The following is a 20,572-nucleotide window of genomic DNA, read 5'->3' as shown; positions in this document are numbered from 1 at the left end:
AGGGACCGCCGCGCGGACGCAGTCTCTGCTTGATAGAGGCTTTGTACCATGCGGCAGTCCAACGTTTGCCCTGGACGCTCTTCGCAGTCTCTGCTTGATGGATGCTTTGTACCATGCGGTAGTCCAACGTTTGCCCTGGGCGCTCTTCGCAGTCTCTGCTTGATAGAGGCTTTGTACCATGCGGCAGTCCAACGTTTGCCCTGGGCGCTCTTCGCAGTCTCTGCTTGATGGAGGCTTTGTACCATGCGGCAGTCCAACGTTTGCCCTGGGCGCTCTTCGCAGTCTCTGCTTGATGGAGGCTTTGTACCATGCGGCAGTCTAACGTTTGCCCTGGACGCTCTTCGCAGTCTCTGCTTGATGGAGGCTTTGTACCAAGCGGCAGTCTAACGTTTGCCCTGGACGCTCTTCGCAGTCTCTGCTTGATGGAGGCTTTGTACCATGCGGCAGTCTAACGTTTGCCCTGGACGCTCTTCGCAGTCTCTGCTTGATGGAGGCTTTGTACCAGGCGGCAGTGTAACGCTTGCCCTGGACGCTCTTCGCAGTCTCTGCTTGATGGAGACTTTGTACAAGGCGGCAGTCTAATGTTTGCCCTGGACGCCCTTCGCAGTCTCTGCTTGATGGAGGCTTTGTACCAGGCGGCAGTGTAACGTTTGCCCCGGACGCTCTTCGCAGTCTGCTTGATGGAGGCTTTGTACCAGGTGGCAGTGTAACGTTTGCCCCGGACGCTCTTCTACTAATTGCGACAGGTGGTCGGGCTATATGTAAGCCAGATGCTCTTAAGGAGAAATAGCTAATTTTACCGATACCTGAAAATATTGTAGGAGCTGGAATTAGATGTTTATGTTGCAAATACGGGCGTTCCATTTTTGAACCCTTTCATGCGCTCCTCTAACTCGCATTGTTCATCTTCCCTTTCCTTTTTCTCGAGCCAAAGGGCCGGAATGCCTTGTGATACCCGGTCACGCATTCCGCAGTCCAGTTTCAGTTGGCCTGATTGGCCAGAGTGCGGGGGGCGCGGCCGGCAGAGGGCGAGAGCGGGCCGCTCAGGCCGGCCCCCGTCTCGGACCTCAGTCTACTCCGGACGCCGCCAGGTGGCGGGCAGCCGACAGCGGACGGCCGGGCCGTACACGGAGGCAACGGGCGACGCCGGCCGCGTGACTGCGTGCTGCCTCCAGCGACACCGGCGGACGCGGCGGCCGTCAGCGTGTGTGACGCGTCGACTGACGGGGCCTCTGGCACCGGACGGGGGTCGGCGAGCGGTCTGTGAGCGGCCGATGCGGCGCCATGTGAGCGGTGAGGCCCGCCAGTGACGCCCGCGGACAAACAGTGACGAGCGACAGCGGCCCGCGTATGGAGAGTCAGCTGTAGACAAACACACAGCCTCGTTGATTACAGGTGAGCTGACGTATAGCAAGTATCTGCGGACGGCCCAATGACTCGCCCCGAGCGTGGAGCAGGGCTGGGATGCCCGGGAATGCGGAGACGACGTTGGGGAAGCTCATGCGGAATTCTGGTTGTATGATTATAAGCTAAACTACGTCATTTGAACAACTCAAGCCTTGGCCACTGGATTTAGTATTGATGTGATTAAAACATTTGTAGCCATCACTGAAGTATTTTCCTTGGTACGGAGCAGACATGTGCACTTCCCTTCGCCTGTGCTTGCCTGCATGGATTTCGCACGATCAATGTCGAGTGCGAGAAAGGAGGAAATGAACGTTTTGGTGGCTACCAGGCACAGGTGTGGAGCGACGCGCACGACATATGCGCTGCTTTAGCGTCGGGCATGACTCTGCTGCGCTGTGAGAATCACGCGTCGCGGTTTAGTGCTGGTTCCGACTTGCCAGCCCAACTGGCCTGCCGCTGATTAATTGGTCGCAGGGCCGAGGTGTTCGCGCTGTCGGTGGTGAAGTGAGCGACAGTGAGCCGCATGGGACACTGGAACAGATGGACAAGGAGAACCAATTCCAGCCGGTTGTTTGGCAATGTCAACCATTCACACGCCGGTTGCGTGATTACCGCACTGGTCATGCAAACTTAACCATGCATCTTTACATCTATCAATAACAGTCTCACTGTTGCATGGCCCGTGAAGGACGGATATTACGATGCTTTATGAGGCTGACGTGCAATCCAAACGCGTCACAACGACGAAGCGCCCGTGAAGCCGTCCTGCAAGCCCGAGGGTACAATATGCTCGAATTGGGTCCCCCGCGCTGGCCTGCTTCCTTGGGTAGCGCGATCCCGTCACTGACCCAAGCCCTATCAGTTCACCTAACAACTGAGCATTCTCATTTGTATTGAGCCAATGATGTCACTCTTAAGGGACCATATAACGGAGCATTAATTACACAGCTCTTTAGTGGCCTGCCAACACCAGCTGCTGCTCGTGACTGTTGTAGTACGGCCGTGCAACATGCACGAGATGCACTGATCACCACCCACTACCCGCCAGTGGGAGGTGATAAGACTTGGGAGTATGCGGCGACAGTGTGAGGCGATGAGGCTTGGAAGTGGGAGGCTACAGTGGGAGGCGATAAGGCTTGCTTATGTGAGATGCACCGAATGGTTCTGTGAGTGCTCAACTGATTTCGTGCCGTCACATGGCGTGACATAACCTGGACAGTGACTGGGGACGAGCGCGTTCCGGTGATCACAGCAGACATTGACTGCGAGCGAGCTCCAGTGATCAGAGCAGACAGTGGCTGGAAACGAGCGACCCTGGTGATCACATCAGGCAGCGACTGGATACGAGCGAGCTTTGGTGATTACAGCAGACGGTTACTGGAGACGAGCGAGCTCCGGTGATCACAGCAGACAGTGGCTGGAAACGAGCGAGCTCCGGTGATCACATCAGACAGTGACTGGAGACGAGCCAGCTTCGGTAATCACGGCAGACAGAGACTGGAGACGAGCGTCCTCCAGGGATCACAGCAGACAGTGACTGGAGACGAGCCAGCTTCGGTAATCACGGCAGACAGTGACTGGAGATGAGCGTCCTCCAGAGATCACAGCAGACAGTGACTGGAGACGAGCGTCCTCCAGGGATCACAGCAGACGGCATGTGTTTCACCGTGTCCCTACACAAGCGAACGGCAGAGCAGTTATTGTCCTGTCCAACTCCAGCGAACAACAGATGTTAGATAATGAAGGCACACTAAATGGGAGCCAACAATGCCTGAGCCTAGTCCTAATAATGGGGCCCGTGCTTCACTACCCAGGATGCCACAGGGACCACAATGAGCAAGCAGTGGGTTGCGTATACCTGTCTGATGATTTATGCACAGCGGCGCCAAAGAATAATAAAAGGTTCTGAGCCTTCTCCGGTAGTTCAACGCAGCCAGTGCAGAACAGCGGTAAAACTGCCGGTTTTTGCAAAGCATGTTAAGGCTCAGCGTGCTGATAGTGCCAGTGCGCATCTCCGCTGTACTGCGACTGGCGCGGCTTTGAACACCATGTACGCCTTCTCGCACCCTAGAGCACTTCGCTGATTGGATCTCCCCGTAGATGGTAGATAGATCCCTGAGAAGGATTGGACTGGACCAGAAATTTGGCAGCACATAGATTAGGACCGGACCGGATTTTAAGAAATGACGGACCACGCGGATTGAACGTAATCAAACTCAATTCTAGTTCAAAGGATGCCGATTGGATGTGAAACTCAGGAGGACTACTGCAACCACAGGAGGACTACTTTGAATGAACTGCGGTCCTACAAATGTCGTGGATTCAATTATAGGCAATGGATAGGTATTCTAGGTTATTCATGCCAGCAAATAAGTGACTGGATGTTTTCACAAAAAATTGACTTGTTACGAATAATGTCGGCACGCTGGTAGGTGGACATCATGTCATTTACCGCCATGCATGCAGGTGATTGCAAAATTAATTATCATAGCTGATTGCCAGCAATTTGCCAAGAAAAAATGCAGAGCAAAAACATCATATATAGCCACACCTCAGTAACATGATGGATGGCAATTTGGTGGTTTTATATCATTCACATCTTTGATGACTTTCACACGGTGTGAAAAAAGAAAGCATTACAGGTCTGCACCCATTTCAGTACTTTGTTTTTGGTGCTCACTTACCAATGCCAGCGAACCTTGTACAACGCTCTAAGGTTAAAACTGAAATCAGTGACATCTTGTCATATTGCTGGCTAACTTCCGTTATGGTCAAATAAATATCAAAAGCGTGTTAAACACAACAACGCTATCCTTACCTCAGCACCGAAGGTAACTTAGCTTGCGATTGCCAAAGTCCTTGACAAATGCATACGCTAAATCACAGAGGTGGAGGGAGATAACATGTCGTCACATTTTCCGATACACATTCCACTCATATCATCATGCATTACTCTCGCGCCGTTCCCGACCTCCCGACAATGCACTTTACCAAAAGGCAGGCCAAATTGCCACTGTGGTGCCGAACACGTGACATATATACCTGGCACGTTGTATTCAAATACATCGATCCTGGCAGAACGATGATCCGTATCCACCACCTTTTTTCTGTCTTTGACGAATGATCACCAAATCGTGTTATAAACTACATCTAAATTATTACTATTATATATATATATATATATATATATATATATATATATATATGCATATATTATGTTAGAGGTTCAGGGTTTATCAGGTACTCGGAGCTTAATATGTGCTCGGATGGGGGATCAAATTCACCTCCCCTCCCCCAACGTTTTTAGAAAAATCTTGTGAACAGTATGGCGTAACAGGATTAATTAACCTTTGTTAGCTACACAGTTGAAAGGGCGATTTTTTGGAATCAGAACGGGACACGCCTGGTATGGTCACGGAGAAATAGCACGTCAAATGCATGCTACGACTGTCAGGGAAGGCAACTGCTAGGAAATTGTTCAATCTGATGCAACAACCGACTTTGAGACATCACACAGCATTGCGATGGTTTCTGAAACAATCAGAAAACTGAACTTTGGATTTCAACCAAGTTCGTTGACCTTGGGTCAGGTGTGAAGGTCAAATAAAAGGCAAATATACATTGCATTATTAGCGGGAAATTGCCTTCATGGTGTAGTTGTTGATGCTCAGTGCAGATCAGGGATGCCATTGGCCTAATATTTTTTTTGAATTTTTAACCTTGTGCCCAGAGTAAAACTTGCACCCAGCATAATTCTTGCCACTGGTTTTGGATTAAGATATCAAAACGGTGTCGAATATTTTTGCTCATCTCAACATTTCTAAGGTCAAAGAAGGTCATTGACCTGACATCAAGACCAGTGACCCTTTGTTCAGAAATGATATATTGTTTAAAGCTGATTGCGTGAGGAGACCGGAGGGCACTGTGGACACCGATCCTGAGTTTTACCTTGTCTGACCTCTTTGGCGCGAAGTTCACGCCCAAGGGACGTCAATGTTTGATTCAACTGGATCACAAGAGCCGTATCTGCTATGTAAAGGTTATGTCTCTAGCTCTGTTGGTTTTTGAGATCTCAGGGGGTCCAATTTATCCCCTCCCACCCGGGTGTGTTTTAATTTTGCGCCACGGAGGCTGTGTGTGTTATGTGCCACTCACCAAGACTCTTTGTTACATAAATGAAAAAGATAAAATAACATCCCTCGATAAATGCTGGGTAATAAGGCGAGATTACAAAGCAACGACCGTGGACAAGACTTAACGCAGTTTTGATGTTTCCTACATTATTCAGGCATCCTACAAAAATGTTGCGCTTACTCTTGAAGCCAGGGGCTTATCTAGTCTGGAGCTGTTCTTTTTTTTTGGGGGGGGGGGTAACCGTTCGTCGCCAGCTGGCTGGTGCGGGATCCGAGGTCCAGTGCATGGTGCCTCTCGCGAGTACGTAGTAGGGACACCATTCAAGCACCGAAATGCTTTTGAATCTTCTATATACAGTATGCAGGTTTAAAAAGCTCGTAACCTTCATTTTGAGGTATTAATTTGCTATTATGTATTTGCTATTATGTAGGCTTTTATCCTGAGGTACATCTTTTGAGGTAAGTAGACGAAACTTTTATGAAGTTCTGGGAATGTTTTCCGTTGGCCAAAACATACTCTCACAGTTTTTTGGGGGCCATGGTCCCGTGCCCCCCCCCCCTCCCCTCCCAGGATCCGCCTATGCTTGAAGCTAAGCACCTCTTATAAACCTCACGATTAGAGACATTTTGAAGTTTTCAAGCTTAGTTTGCCTCGTGTCGTGTCTGTCAGTAGCTTAAATTTGATGCTTTCACCAACAAATCGTCAAGGGCCTCCGTCTTCCTAGCTAAAAAGCAGTGTTTGTACAGTTTCCATCGGCACGCAACTGCAGCTGCTAGCTATTTTAGTGGGAAGAACACAAAAAATATGCGACAGTCCGGAATGAATTTATGTCAAAATAATATATTTCAGGGGCGGATACGTGCAAAACGTTGGGCACTGGTTTGATCTGCCAATGAGGCACTGTTCTCCCTTGATTGTTATACTCAGATAGTGAGTCCAGTCCATATATCTCGAGGGGTGACGTGCGGGCACCTGGTCACATGTTTATGGCAATTCCAGAGAATCCCTAACCATCCCGCACACAACTGTCACTGCTACAGAACTGATGGTGTGCCGCTCGGTCACGTGCGACTTACAAGCTCGCATCTCGACTCACATGCGACCTAACTCACGTTTGGGTGATATTGAAATGGAAGCACGACTTCTGGGCTACTTTGGTTCGATTACAGCGATCTCGGCAATCCCGGATTGATGGGACGCTCTCGCCATTCGAAATATTGAAATACCCGGTGAATGATGGGCTCGGGATCTTGGCGTGACGGCGCTGCGCTGAGCCGATGCCAAGTTGTGACTGGACGCCCGGCGATTGCTGACTGAGCATTCCCGAACGCGTTCTGGCGCACAACACGCTCACTTTCCATCAGCCGCGGGCGCACCCCCGACACCCGGCGAGCGCCACCCGCCGGGCCGGCCGACCCTCGCACCGCGCACCGCTCCGCGGCGCCGCACGCACGCCGCCCAATTAATCCGCGCCGGTGCTGAGGGGCGATGCGGGCGCCAGGATCACAACGCTGCGCCGGGGCCACCTCCCGCCCCAGGATCGCCACTGCCGCGCCGCGGCGGCCGTCGCCCCGCGCCAGGATCGTGCTCTCCGGGAGTACGCGCTTCCCGGCGTTGCGGTCGCCGCCTGCGTCGCGAGCTTAGCTGGGCGGCTGGCGGCGGCGGCGGCCGGCGTCGCTGCAGGGCCGCCTGTCGTGTTGCGTCGGCGATGTACGGCGGGTACTTGGGAGCGGCGCCACCAGCGGCACCTGTGGCCGGCTCTCAGCGCCGCCGGGGGCAGACGGCCAGTGGACGTGCAGCCGGTCCGGGTCAGCCGGCGCTGGACACCGGTGGGAGGGGGGGGGGGGGGGGAGTACCGCCGGACGGGAGACGAGTTATCACACCACTGTACAGAAGGCGCTGCTGAATAGGTGCAGTGGTGTTCGCTTTAGATTATACGAGTCACACGAGATAGGGGACCAGATAAGACGTTATAATCTATATTTATAGGACCATTGAAGTCAGTAGAGTTTTGTTTTACCAGGACTCAAACTGTTTTACTGTCGCGCTATGTCAGGGCCCTAATCTCGCAGATTTTCGATGATACGGCTCGGCGGGATGGAATTTGTGGGTGCATGGTCTGACCCCATGTGGGCGGTCGGCCGCCCCGCGTAGACAGTCGTCTGATGTATGCGTCTGCAAACGCTAGCGGGGATTGTGGGCGGTTGGCTTCCACCGGCGCTGGTGGGCAGTTGGCTTCCACGGGAGCTGGTGGGCGGCTGGCGATTCCTGATACCGCATCCGATTTAGGAAACGCTTTAGTGTAAGCAACGACGGTGATGTGATTTAGCTCAACGCTTCGCACGTGCTTGCGGCACATAGACTTCCCTCCCTAGCTTTTCCGTCGCGCGTAAATGCGTTGTGAAATGTCGTTCAACATGCGGAAGCCAGGTCGGTGGGACCGTCTCGGCTGTGGCAGATGTGCCGTCTGACCCGCCGCTGACCGACAGCCTGTCCGACATGTTAGACGTGAACTAGGTTATTTAGCCGCAGTTCCCGCTGTTTAGCCGCAGTGCGCGCTGACACGGCGGGTGAGCCGAGACCCGAGAGAGCGAGGGGGCGCGGACAGGGGTCAGGGGTGGTCGCAGGCTGGGTGCTACCGGTGGGAGGAGCGGCTCCATGCTAGTATTGTGAACGGGGACGTCACGCTCGATGTGGCCTTGTTCCGACCCAAGCACGAGCCCCAGTGCCGCGCCGGCTCGCCGTTTTTAGGACCACTGTTGCCGTCGCCATTATCATGATAATGAAAATGTAAATACCGTTTTTCACAAAGGGTCAGTCCACTGGTGAACGGGAGATATTTGGGATGAAGCCGATCCGGTCCAGCAGCCGTGCTGGTGGCCGCCTCCGTACGGAGCACCCGACCGGTGGGTCTGCTCCAGCCCGTCCGACGCTCCGGTGACCGACAACGGAGCTGGTTGTGCGTGTCCGCGGCCTAGCACTGGGGGACGCTGCTGACGGAAGCTTCTCGGGATCTCACGCAGCCGCAATGATTATCTCGGGTACAAGTGATGGTATCTTAAATCCAATTCCGTTTCCTCGCTTACGAATGTTATGGAACGAGAAATTAAATGCATGCTGGCTGCAGGCAGCGGGCTACGAAGAGTGTTTAGACGTCTCGCACGTTTTGCCGAGATAGCCTGCGGGTTATTCGGCGCGGTATGGCGCGGTCGGCGGCCCTCTCGTCCCACGCACGCCGGGCAGCATTTTAATCTGCGCCGCCCCGCCGATTGAAAGACATTTCGGAAATCGGTCACCCTGATATCGCGCCGATTTGAAGGGAAAATGAAACTGAAGTTGGCTAAGTGGCATACAAACTCCCCTGTTTGGGCGGAGTTGTGCCGTCGCCGGACCGAGTCAGCACATAGTCGTTACAGACGGCTGGCGGCGCGACGTTCCTGCGTCGCCGAGTGGCGGGGCACGTACTTCTGGATGAAAGTCGAGAGAGAGAGAGGGAGAGAGAGAGAGAGAGAGAGAGAGAGAGAGAGAGAGAGAGAGAGAGAGAGAGAGAGAGAGAGAGAGAGAGAGAGAGAGAGAGAGAGAGAGAGAGAGAGAGAGAGATAGAGAGAGAGAGAGAGAGAGAGAGAGAGAGGAGAGAGGGCAAACGCCGAACATGCGTGTGGTCCTTGTCGCGACTGTGTGTGCTGTATTAAGGTCCCTCAGGGATGTCAATTTCTTTGAGCTAGATGGGAAGGGGAGAGCCTGGAGCCGATAAGCTAATCTCATCAATGTGTGTTACCAACACATCAGACCCATTTTATTTTAAAGCTAAGCAACAATTTGTAGTTTTGTTGTTATATCATTTCTCAAGTAGTTATTAATTTAGATATTATGACAGCTTCCAAAGTCTTGAAGTAATGTACAAAGACCAGATAATTTGTGCGATATTTATCTTCTTGATTTGTGTTTGCAATATTCTTAAAAAATACATTGCGGTTCCAATCCATTTTAAAGGGATTGTTTCACATTTGAAGATAATGAAGCAAGCATCAGATATGATGACACAAGCTCAATTTTAACGGTGGATATGCTTTTAAGTAGAAAAGACTGCTCTAGGAAACACAATTTTTTTGTTTAGTAAATACCTTCAACAAGACGCCATTATTGGATTACGTCATCGCACCTTGCACAACATTGGTTGAGAGCCAAGTGACGGCCGTTATATCTATCAATTTTCCCCACGCACATCAGCTGCAAATGACTCGACCCTTATAGTTTTCTTGGCCTTGATCACCGCATGGCTTATAGAATGACAGGACTGAAGTGGCGTTATCATGACGTCATGAATGTCAAGTTGACTTTGAAATACTTTCCCCGAAAAAGTACCCCGCCTACAAGGGCGTTTAGCTCAGAAACTAGGGGGCCTTAGGCCTTAAGAAGGGCAAGGCTGTGTACTGCACCGTGGTATCTTTAAGATGGCTTTTTCAGCTCAGCACTCCATAGAAATGTGGAGCGTTCTCTTAAGGAGAAAGAACCCTCGCAAAAGAAAACAAATCGACCGCTCTCCTGTACGATATGTTACCACCCCCAGCATTTCAAGCCATGCATGTATTGCACCATAAACATTTCAGCTAGTTTGGCGCATACACTGCCTTTTCCGGGCTTTTTCGTATGCTCTAAATACACACGATATGTATCTGAGCATAGTGTAGCAGATGTGCTTACCGTGCATTGACTACTACATGCTATGAAGAAGAAGTACAATTGAGCCCCCACGTGTGCATATTTCTTTGAGCCGAGGCATCAGACACGTTCATCCATGATCACTCCTTACGCCTGTTGGTAGCTATGACAGTCAGCTAGACACCTTCCAGCATATTCTGACTGAGTCACCGCTTGTTCCAGAGATGGAGCGACGCTGGATTGGCGTCTGTCTGCTGTGGTGTCTGGCTACCCTGAGCACGCTCCAGCCCGCACACGGTTAGTGTCCTCATAAGCCCGGGCCCGGCGCACGGTGGTGAGTGTCTTGACAAGCCCGGGCCCGGCGCACGGTTAGTGTCTTCACAAGCCCGGGCCCGGCGCACGGTGGTAAGTGTCTTGAGAAGCCCGGACCCGGCGCACGGTGGTGTGTTCTCACGAGCACCAGCCCGGCGCACGGTGGTGAGGGTCTTGACAAGCCCGGGCCCGGCGCACGGTTAGTGTCTTCACAAGCCCGGGCCCGGCGCACGGTGGTGAGTGTCTTGACAAGCACGAGCCCGGCGCAAGGTGGTGTGTCCTCACAAGCACCAGCCCGGCGCACGGTGGTGAGTGTCTTGACAAGCCCGGGCCCGGCGCACGGTGGTGTGTCCTCACAAGGCCGGGCCCGGCGCACGGTGGTGAGTGTCTTCACAAGCCCGGGCCCGGCGCACGGTGGTGAGTGTCTTCACAAGCCCGGGCCCGGCGCACGGTAAGTGTCTTCACAAGCCCGGGCCCGGCGCACGGTGGTGAGTGTCCTGACAAGCTTGGGACCGGTGCACATTGAGTGTCCTCACGAACCCTGGCGCGGCGCACGGTGAGTGTCCTCACCAACCTGGCCCGGCGCACGGTGAGTGTCCCCACTAGCCCGGGCCCAGTGCGCCCACCGGAATCCAATCAGCCCTGGGCTCCCGTGGCTTCTAGAAGGTGACGTCAGAGCAGAAAACGGCGACGTCACCGACCACATCAGGATGATTGGACGCGCTATGGTGGCTGAACACGCCAGAACACGCGAACTCACCAGAGCGTACCCACACATCAGGGTTGCTGTACAAAACGGTGTTGCTGAACACGTCAGAGCGGTTGATTACAGTATAACGGCTCAACACTGCTAGGCGACTTAAGTCATTTCAACGACTTAACACGCCGGAATGACAGAACACACCAGAACCACTGAAACACCAGAATAAATAGACACCACCGCATCACCGACGTATCACGAGCGATGAGAGCGGCGCTGAGCATGCGGGACCGCACCCGCAGTGACGAGGTTGGGCACAGGTCAGGTCGACGAGGACTTGTGGTCCTCTGTGGCGATGTCGGTGGCTTAGCTGGGGTCTCGTTGAGCGCCAGTCTGCCTGCCTGTGCTGTGGAGGTGCGCGGCACGGTGATGTACAGGGCATGCGGCCGCCCGCTCCCAAGCGGTGCGTAAAGTGACCCCGGCCCGTGGCGCTGCCGGCCAGCGGTCACACCGATCGTCCATCCTTGCTGACCGGGAGCGAGCGCTGGCGGGTAACCGGTCACACAGACGGCCCACTCCAGCTGCCTGGGAGCGAGCTCTGGCGGGGCCAGAAGTGCGCGGCGAAGTTGAACGGGCTTAGGAAATGCACGACAGGGTTCGGATGATATGTACTATGTGGCAGGATTAAACGATGTTTGCACCGGAACTCGGAAAGTTATAGCACAAACAATGTACCCAAGTGCACGCGACTGCTCTGTTGGTAGCAAGAGGTGATAACCGATATGTAATACACCAAAAGGACGACTTGCATTTCGCCAGGAGGAGCACACGGCAGCGAATGACATCGAGAAATTGCGACGGATCTTTTCACGTGAATGGAGCGGTCACGGTTACTTAAATAACAGCGCTGCTGAGGGTAGAAGGGTGTGCATCCTGGTAACGCCAGATTTTGAAAGAAAGGATGACGACTGCAGATGGATTATCTTGAAAACGGTAGTGTCCGGGAAGCCACCTATTTTTAGGTAACGTCTGCTGTTCTTACATAGATGCACTAGATAGCGCCTTGCTTGCAAATAATTTGCTTAAGCGAAGTACAGGGTGAAAACATCATTTTGACCGGTGACTTCAAGACGACGATTTGCCCCTATTTAGATTATGACCGGCAATCTCGTGATGAAGCGTGTTAGTATTTAGGACGTAGAAATGAAATATTATGAGAACCAATATAGGAATTCAACCCACTTGATGTCTGGCGCAATTAACATCCACTTAGCAGGCAGTACACATTTTCAGAGGAATGTCGAAATCCAGACTTGACTGTTTCTTCATGTCTTTGCGCATAACGCTAGCAAAACAACCTAACTCAACTACCCTTCTTGCGCCCCACCTTTCTGGTCGCCGAGCAGGCAGACTGAACTGTTTGCCAGAAAATCCAGTGAAGTACCCTAGCTGGTGCAAATTTATTGATAGCCCGTTCACGGATAAAGTTTTGTGGCAGAACCTACGCAGTTCTTGGGAAAAGTCATAGTAAATAAGATGTGCTTCGTACGGTTCGGATTCTGCTTTTCGAAACAGTCAGCTTTCAGCTTTCCTCATGACACGCAACAATATCATTCAGTAGATATCAAAATTAAAGAAGACTTGATATAAACGCTTAAAACAGCATGAGGAGACTGCAGCCATAAGAAATGGATATTTATCATGCATATGAAATTATACAGACTAATGTGTTTGATAGGCGTTGCATTAAATATAGGAGATTAGGATCCAATGTGCTGGGTTGCGAGACGAATTTGACCGCTTATACCGAGAAGTTCGCATCATTTTTTTCTGGAAGCGTGTAGAGGGAACTTCCGTGTTATCTGAGACATGTTAATTGATTGAATATTCAGACAATTCGAACCAATGGTTCGATAGGTTTCGACACATACTCACAAAGTGCAACACCTACTCTCGCTTGTCTCTAAGTTCCACTTGATGTTGCTAGCGAGAGTCGCTTTGTAAGAAGGACCAAAGGAGGAATAATGCACATTGTGAGGAATGTGGCCTGGATTTTACGGCCTAAGAGCTGACAGCAGTGCTGGCTTCAATAAGCCGAACACATTACCAGGTCCGTGTGGCTGAGCCGCTGGGGTTTTCAGAACGTTTTGGGAACTTTTATGGCTTTTTTCAAGGCGTTGAAACGGACATTTTTGCTAATGGGCACCTGCCTAAATTGGGAACAAAAAGACGTCACGGCGCTTATTCCAAAAAAGTGGAAGGATGAAAGACGTGTTGGGCATTAAAGTCCCATCAGTTTTTTACCGTTGCCCTATAAGATAATAAGCCAATACAGTTATTCGACGTCTGAAAAGAGTTATAGGCGATCATATCTACGCAGACTAGACCGGCTTTAAAAAAAAAAACAGATGCATGCGCTAACGCATTAAAATAATCCGAGATTCATGGAACATGCAGGCCGTTGCGGGACCAAAGGATTGTTCGTTCAGTGCGATTTCTTTGAAGCCTCGATTGCATTGTTCGGGGTTCACTAACGATGTAATATATCAGACCGGTTTTGGGCCTCACTTTCAGCGATAAATTGGCATGCGTCATCTTGCACATACGTGTAGGGCCTCAGTAAACGTCAACAGCTATATGTCGCGAGAAGATTAAATTGAAAGATGGATTAGACAGGGTTACCCCGTGATCTGTTTGATTCGGCTGTTCTGCATAGAGTCACTTGCTAATGTGGTTGTAGAAACAACACCATACGTGGCATTAGGGTGTCACAGTCTGATCTAAAACTTACTATCCATGTCAACGATTTAACCAACAGTTTAGCGAGAGCTTATTAAAGTTCCTCAATGTTGCCAAGACATTATATAGGATAAGGTCCGTGTCTTTTATGAAAAGGTCCGTGGATAAGGTCCGATTCCGTGTAGCTGCTGCATCGATCCAGGAAGTCGTGTTCCACGAGCTACATCGGAAACCACTCAAAATTGCCATTTTGACTGCCAGTTTGCCAAAATTGTCAAATTGTCGGTCTCAAAATCATTGCTGTAGTCTGGCCCCACGATCTGTACGTCTCCTTGGTTGGCCAGGGCGCCATCCGACCACGGTCTCGGCGCACACTAGTGAGCCATCGCGTAATTGACGGCAAAGCTAAGCCCCTGTCGTAGAGAAAACCTTTGCAAGTGAATCGCACAGCAAAACTAATGCCCGCTTATCACGCAATCTCGAGGCGCTAAGTCGCCAGTGACCAAACCAATCTCTGCTGATCCGGAATTATTCGCTAGCTATTCAAGTGTCAGAACTCCGATTCGAGTGAGCTACCGTTCCTGTAGGCATTGCCGGCTGCTCTCTGATTTGCTGCTCTGCAGGACTGTGTGGCTCCGAATACGTGCACCAGGGCTTACCAATTTCACACTGCGCAAATACCCTCTATGTCTGCTGCAGTTTCTCTGTGGAACAGTGCCGTGAGCTGATATGAGGCGGGACTGGTTATAGCATACCTACGCGTCAATCAGGACGTGATGGATACTCTGCCTATGTGAATGCAAGAGAGATTATGCAATCTGCCTCTCCGCAAACCCTTTGCTGTCTTAGGCAATGTCAGCGGCTGTCATGATTCATATCTTTTCCTGACCGCACAATGAAGCTCTCTTCCGATTCCTTTGACAATGCATGTTGAGGACCAGCAGCATCCCTGTCTGTCCATGCAGTGCTAACGCACGGCTGTGATTGGCTGTATTGTTTGCTGCACAGGCATCACTGAATCATCCTGTTTCTCAGCGTGTCTCAGCTTCTGGAAGTCACCCAGGGAAGGACCGATACACCACCAGCGTTTCCCTCATAGCACGACTGCTCTGACCTCACAGGGTGCTCGGAGCCGCTGGGCCTGATGACGGGGGAGGTGGAGGACTGGCAGGTGGCGGCCAGCAGCACCCTCAGCTCGGACAAGAACTGCAACACTAAGTACGCCCGGCTGCACGGCCCCAGCGGACGGGCCTGGTGCGCCGGCTACAAGCGCGAGGCCGAGTGGCTACTCATCGACCTCGGCGTCGAGGCCACGGTCAGTGGGGTCAGAGGTCAGGCCACGTGCAGTGGGGTCAGGGGTCAGGCCACGAGCAGTGGGGTCAGGGGTCACTGGTTAGGCGACGGTTAGTGGGTCATGGGTCATACCAGTGGGGTCAGGGGTTAGGTCACGGTCAGTGGGATCAGTGGTCAGGGGTCAGGCCACGGCCAGTGAGGTCCAGGGTCAGCTGGGTCATAGTCAGGTCACGGTCATGGTCATTTGGGTTGGTCAGGCTGCAGTTGTTGATTTGGGTGTAGGGCGCCACAGCTGCCTTGTTACTCGGCGCTTGGTCAGGCTGCGGTCATCTGGGTCAGAGCTTAGGTCACATCAGCGGGCCGAGGGTTTGAGAAAGGTCGGTGGGTCAGGGGTCAGCGTAAGGTCACGTGGTTATGCCGGCGTCAGGCTCAGATCCACTGTGTCGTGGTGAGATCACGTTGACTGAACGGTGGGTTGAACGGGATGTGGTGGAGTAGTGTGTGTAGCATTTGATTTATGGATGCTGTGTGGGCTACAAAATGTCCATGCAATATGTTGTGGAAAGATGAAACCATGCTGTAAAAAGACCTTTGAGATATTTACGTACAAAATGAACCACGAAGCAATCACCTTTGAATTTGGGTAACTTCAGCAGTTTCATGTCAGTATTTTTACTTTAGTTTTCAGCATTTCCATGCGCACCGCTTACGCACAGGAACTGTTCAATAATTGATGGCATTGCCATCTCTTTACAATCACATAGCTGGCAACGAGGCTGGGATGGCACAGCAATTAGTGTTATCAATATTTCATCTTGCCTTTGTCCTCGACTTCGAAATGCGAGGTACGTTTTCAGTGATTCCAGCACCGCCCATACCGTTTGGACTCTCTTTCTTTGGGATTTACTCAGTTATGCGTGCTGCGCAGCTTGAGTGATGCGGTCAAGTATGCCAGAAGCATGAGTATTGTCTCAGCGTATCTGCAAGATTACCACAGTTACTTTGCTGACACTGTGTCCAACCGTTGGCGCTATTTCAGAGCTGTCACACTGCGATGCATCCATTATGAATCACGCGAGGCCATGAAACGCAAATGGCGTGTCATGTAATCAGCTTTCCACGACAAATAGTCCGCATCGACAGAATTACACGTCTCATACATTTTGCGTTTGACTCTAATACTCAACCAGCTAGTTGAGAAACATTTGCCGTCTCCTTCAGATTTCCAGCGTGATGACCCAGGGACGTGGCGATGGAAAAGAGTGGGTCACCAAGTTTGTCCTGTCGTACAGCGATGACGCCTATACATGGAAGTTCACTAACGACATCTATGGAAAGAAAAAGGTAATGATGCAAAGAATGGCCATGCCGGCATTGTCATGACTGGCGCCTACGGTTTGACGCCTAATCGTTGTCTGCATGCAGGATCTTGAAGAGATTGTACTCTTGCAACTGAACACGGGAACAACTGGATATCGGCGGACACCATAAAATGCACCCCCATGTTTCATTATCAGTCAACGTTCACGAAGAAGCCTAAGCAATACGTTACGTTGTCATCAAAAGCGCACCCCACTTTCTCGCAGACGTTCTCGGCCAACACGGACTCACACTCGCTGCGTCACCTGTACCTGGACGAGCCAATCACAGCTCGGTTCGTGCGCGTCCATGTGATGGAGTGGCATGGCCACCCCAGCATGCGCTTGGAGCTCATCGGCTGCCAAGGTAAGCAGTTGGCCAGGATACGTATCCCCCAGGACTTTATAAAAACGCTAATGCAGATCACGCTTCGAACGGAGCAAGAAACTGGCCCATTGTGTGATGAAGCTATCACGCACCGTTGGCGATTCTTTTGTATCGCTGATGAAAGAGGCAGAGCTATGGTCTTTGTAGTTCCTTCTTTGATTGTCTGACCTGACAGCCAGTGCCACAATTGGCACCAGCATGAACGGAAAAAGTCGACTAGATCACCGTGTCTCCAAGTGGCAGCATTTGTGGCTAATTTTAAAGATTCATCAGCTTATCGAGACTCATTTGATTCCACTCGATTTTTAAATTTATTTGGCGGTAGGTTCAGGTTGTGCACCGTACATAACTGACGTTTGAGTAAAAATAATAAACGGCTGTCAGTTGGCCAAGTGCCATCGCACATTTACTCATTTCTGCCCGCATAGTGGGTTCGTGATTGTTTCTCAGCAATGTTCTGTTCCTCTCTGCGGTCAGCCTTCAGCTAACTACCGTTGACTTATTCGTAGCGTCGTTAGCTGCACACCGATCTGTCCTGGCAGCGTGACGTCACCATTGTCGTGTTCTGTCTCAGAGCGTGGTCAGCTGCCCCCCATTCTGTTCTGACAGCGTGTTGTCACCATTGTTGTGCCCTGTCTCAGAGTGTCGTCAGCTGCCGTCCGTTCTGTTTTACCAGCGTGACGTCACCATTGTCGTGTTCTGTTTTGGAGTGTCGTCAGCTGCCCTCCGTTCTGTTCTGACAGCGCGACGTCATCATTGCTGTTGCGTTCCGTCTCAGAGCGTGGTCAGCTGCCCTCCGTTCTGTTCTTACAGCGTGACGTCACTATGGTCGTGTTCTGTCTCAGAGTGTCGTCAGCTGATCAGCGTGCCACCACACGCCAAGGTGACCGCCTCCAGTTCGCCCCGCTGGCGGAGGAGACGATCCTGCCAGCCAGAGGACGGCGTCATCTTCAGTAGCTCAGCCTGGTGCTCCAGGCACAAAAACAGTGAGCATTTGTGTGGCACATACACATCAAATATAAAACAGGGTTTGTATCAACTGGATAAGACCATATATATGCTCTTATTATTGATTTTGATTGATTGATTTGATATTATCTTATTGACCTGGATAAAACATGAATGGAGTGCGAGCACTTTAGGAGAGAACAGGACACTTTTACAAGTTGTCCCGTAAATTAAGCTTCCGCGCATCGTTTCTGACACTTTGATCGTCCCACAGAAAATCAGTGGCTTCAGTTCGACTTTGGCCCGCCACGCAAGGTGACCGGCATCTTGACGCTGGGCCGCGGAGATGGAAGGAGACAGCGGTACGTCGCTCAGTACAGCTTGTCCTACAGCAACAATAGCGTGGTCTGGCACTTCTACAAGGACGACAATCACCTCGACCCAAAGGTCAGCAAAAATACTGTGACATGAATCTAAAGCACCATTGAAATAACGTGTCATTTCTTCGGGCCAGTGGATGCTCCACGGGATGTAATGTGAACAGCTTTCCTGGTTAAGGCTTAGTGACTTCAGCGGGTTCTGTTTCGGTGACCCTGCTGTCCTCTTCTTCGGCAGGTGTTTGCCGGCAACATGGACAAGGTCACTGAGCGTCGCCACTACCTCAACCAGCCGTTTGTGGCCAGCTATATCCGGCTTCATCCTGTTGACTGGCACAAGCAGATTGCCATGAGGGCTGGAGTACTGGGTTGTCCCAATCGAGGCACCTGTGGCCCCGGCTACATGCGAGTCAACCAGGGGTCACCCTGCCGTGAGTGTGGGGCAGAGGGATTCTGAGTCTGAGGTGTGTGAGCCAGACTGAAATGATTTAGAAATCAAGCCCCATAACAGCTGTTTGTTTTCCCGCAAGCCCACTTCAGTCAATATGCGGCGAGAAATCGACAAACTAGGCACGCTTAAAAATATATCAAGGTCCATTCTGGTTTTGTCACACGGTTGTGATTTAGTTAGAGACCTGAGAGTTGGCGCGCATCACACGCGGCACAGTTTCGATAATAAATGAAACTGCGTAGACAGCTGCTACGGATCTGATAGACGCGGTTACGTGTTCTAGTTGAGAACATGGCGTACCAGCGGCCGACGTGGGTGAACGACAAGCGGCAAAGCTGGAAGGACTGGACCTACGGCAACTCGAAGCTGGCCGTGGACGGCGACGAGAGTAACCACCTCAACAAGTGCGCCATCCTCGACAACTATTACGTCGACAACCCCGTCTGGATGGTCGATCTGGGGCGTCGCAGGAAGATAAACGGGGTGGTGATGGCGCTCTGGGACGGCAAAGGCGAAGGTGAGTGGCACGCTATGGGACGGCGAAGGCGAAGGTGAGTGGCACACTCTGGGACGGCGAAGGTGAGTGGCACACTCTGGGATGGCGAAGGCGAAAGTGAGAGACAAAAAGTCCGGTTCGGATCATCTCAGATAGATCATTTGAGAGCGGTGCAGTCATCTTGGTGGATCACGTGAAAAATTGCAATATGCACGTAATTGATAGGTTCATGACCTTATTTCGTTGCAGCTTATTTCGCAGCTTCATCGCCCAGACAACTGCGTTTATGCGATAGCTCTGGAAGTTTAGCTCGCTTCCGATTCACACAGTCAAATATTTGCACTCGTAGCGCCTCAGATATTGCTGATTCCGTTGCAGACCAATCCACCCAGTACCGCGACTATGTACTCAACCTGGACAAGCTTAGCGTTTACGTCAGCAACAAGCAGCACGTCGTAAGCGTGGACGCGGGCACGGGCAGCAAGTGCGACTACGTCAGCCGGGCCAATAAGGCCCTCTTCCGGCCCCGTCTGCACGTGTCGTGCCCCAGGGAGCTGCAGGGCCGCTACGTCTACATCAAGGCGTATGGCGTGCCCAACCGCTGGCGCAAGCTCTTCACGGCCATCCTGTGCGAGGTGATGGTGTACTAGCGTAACCGCGGATTGCGGTTGACAGCGTAGTGGGCAGCAGCCGACACTAGTCTCGATCTGACGCCTCCGGAGGGACGCAGTGGACTCTGCTGGTCCGCCACTGTCGCCACTACGGGAGCTAATCTCAGCGTGGATAGGCTTGCTTCACGTGATTTGACTTAAAAAGTGATGCTTGTGCTTCATCGTCGCCGAGTAGAAGCGGGCAGGCATCCCGGGGCGCCGGGTGCGCGTCCAGTTCATCATCGTTGCGTCCGGTTCGGTTTGGTGGTGTAGTGCAGCAGCTCCACGGCAGGCTGCTAGATGGGGCCTATTGGTCGTCGTTGCATTTGTGGTAGGTGTCATGCGTTATGTGCAATCATGTGTATCAGCTGTCTAATAAAGCCTATTCATCCCGATGTGACGGGTGATGTGCCGCGGGAAAGGGAAGCGACAGTTATGTCTGCATTGGTGACCGAACTCAATTAGGGATGCGTTCGGAGACCACCGTGTCGTCAGAGCACTGTTGCCAGACACCAGATCTCATGGGACCATGTGTCTTCGACCAGAGGAGGCGCGGTTCGGGGGTACAGGTTGCGTGGGAGACCGTGCCACATGGTGCTGATGGATCACAGTGTAGAAAAAGCATTGGCCCAGAAGAGACGGTGAAATGTCTACCCA

The 20,572-nt window shown here is 51.8% G+C and overlaps 1 protein-coding gene across 1 annotated transcript; it reads left to right on the top strand.

The window, feature by feature from the left end:
- Nucleotides 1-1,091: 1,091 nt before the first annotated feature.
- Nucleotides 1,092-20,310, top strand: LOC119111862 (lactadherin). Its single transcript, XM_037235700.1, has 10 exons — nt 1,092-1,395; nt 10,426-10,500; nt 15,076-15,269; nt 16,469-16,591; nt 16,834-16,972; nt 17,839-17,979; nt 18,216-18,388; nt 18,557-18,749; nt 19,053-19,286; nt 19,644-20,310. The coding sequence occupies exons 2-10, from the start codon at nt 10,428-10,430 to the stop codon at nt 19,913-19,915; spliced, it is 1,542 nt and encodes a 513-aa protein (XP_037091595.1). The 5' UTR covers nt 1,092-1,395; nt 10,426-10,427; the 3' UTR covers nt 19,916-20,310.
- The last annotated feature ends 262 nt before the right edge of the window (nt 20,311-20,572 follow it).

Source organism: Pollicipes pollicipes, unplaced genomic scaffold, assembly GCF_011947565.3.
Source record: "Pollicipes pollicipes isolate AB1234 unplaced genomic scaffold, Ppol_2.1 Scaffold_7261;HRSCAF=8764_pilon_pilon_pilon, whole genome shotgun sequence".
Classification (NCBI taxonomy): Eukaryota; Metazoa; Arthropoda; class Thecostraca; order Pollicipedomorpha; family Pollicipedidae; genus Pollicipes; species Pollicipes pollicipes.
Note: the sequence above shows the minus strand (reverse complement) of the source record. Positions and strands in the feature narration are given on the sequence as shown.

What these genes read in the sequence shown, in the direction of transcription:
- LOC119111862 (XM_037235700.1), top strand. Translation starts at nt 10,428, where the DNA reads ATGGAGCGACGCTGGATTGGCGTCTGTCTGCTGTGGTGTCTGGCTACC. An exon ending in GTGCTCCAGGCACAAAAACA is followed by an intron (nt 17,980 to 18,215) that starts GTGAGCATTTGT and finishes ATCGTCCCACAG; the next exon opens with AAAATCAGTGGCTTCAGTTC. An exon ending in CTGGGACGGCAAAGGCGAAG is followed by an intron (nt 19,287 to 19,643) that starts GTGAGTGGCACG and finishes ATTCCGTTGCAG; the next exon opens with ACCAATCCACCCAGTACCGC.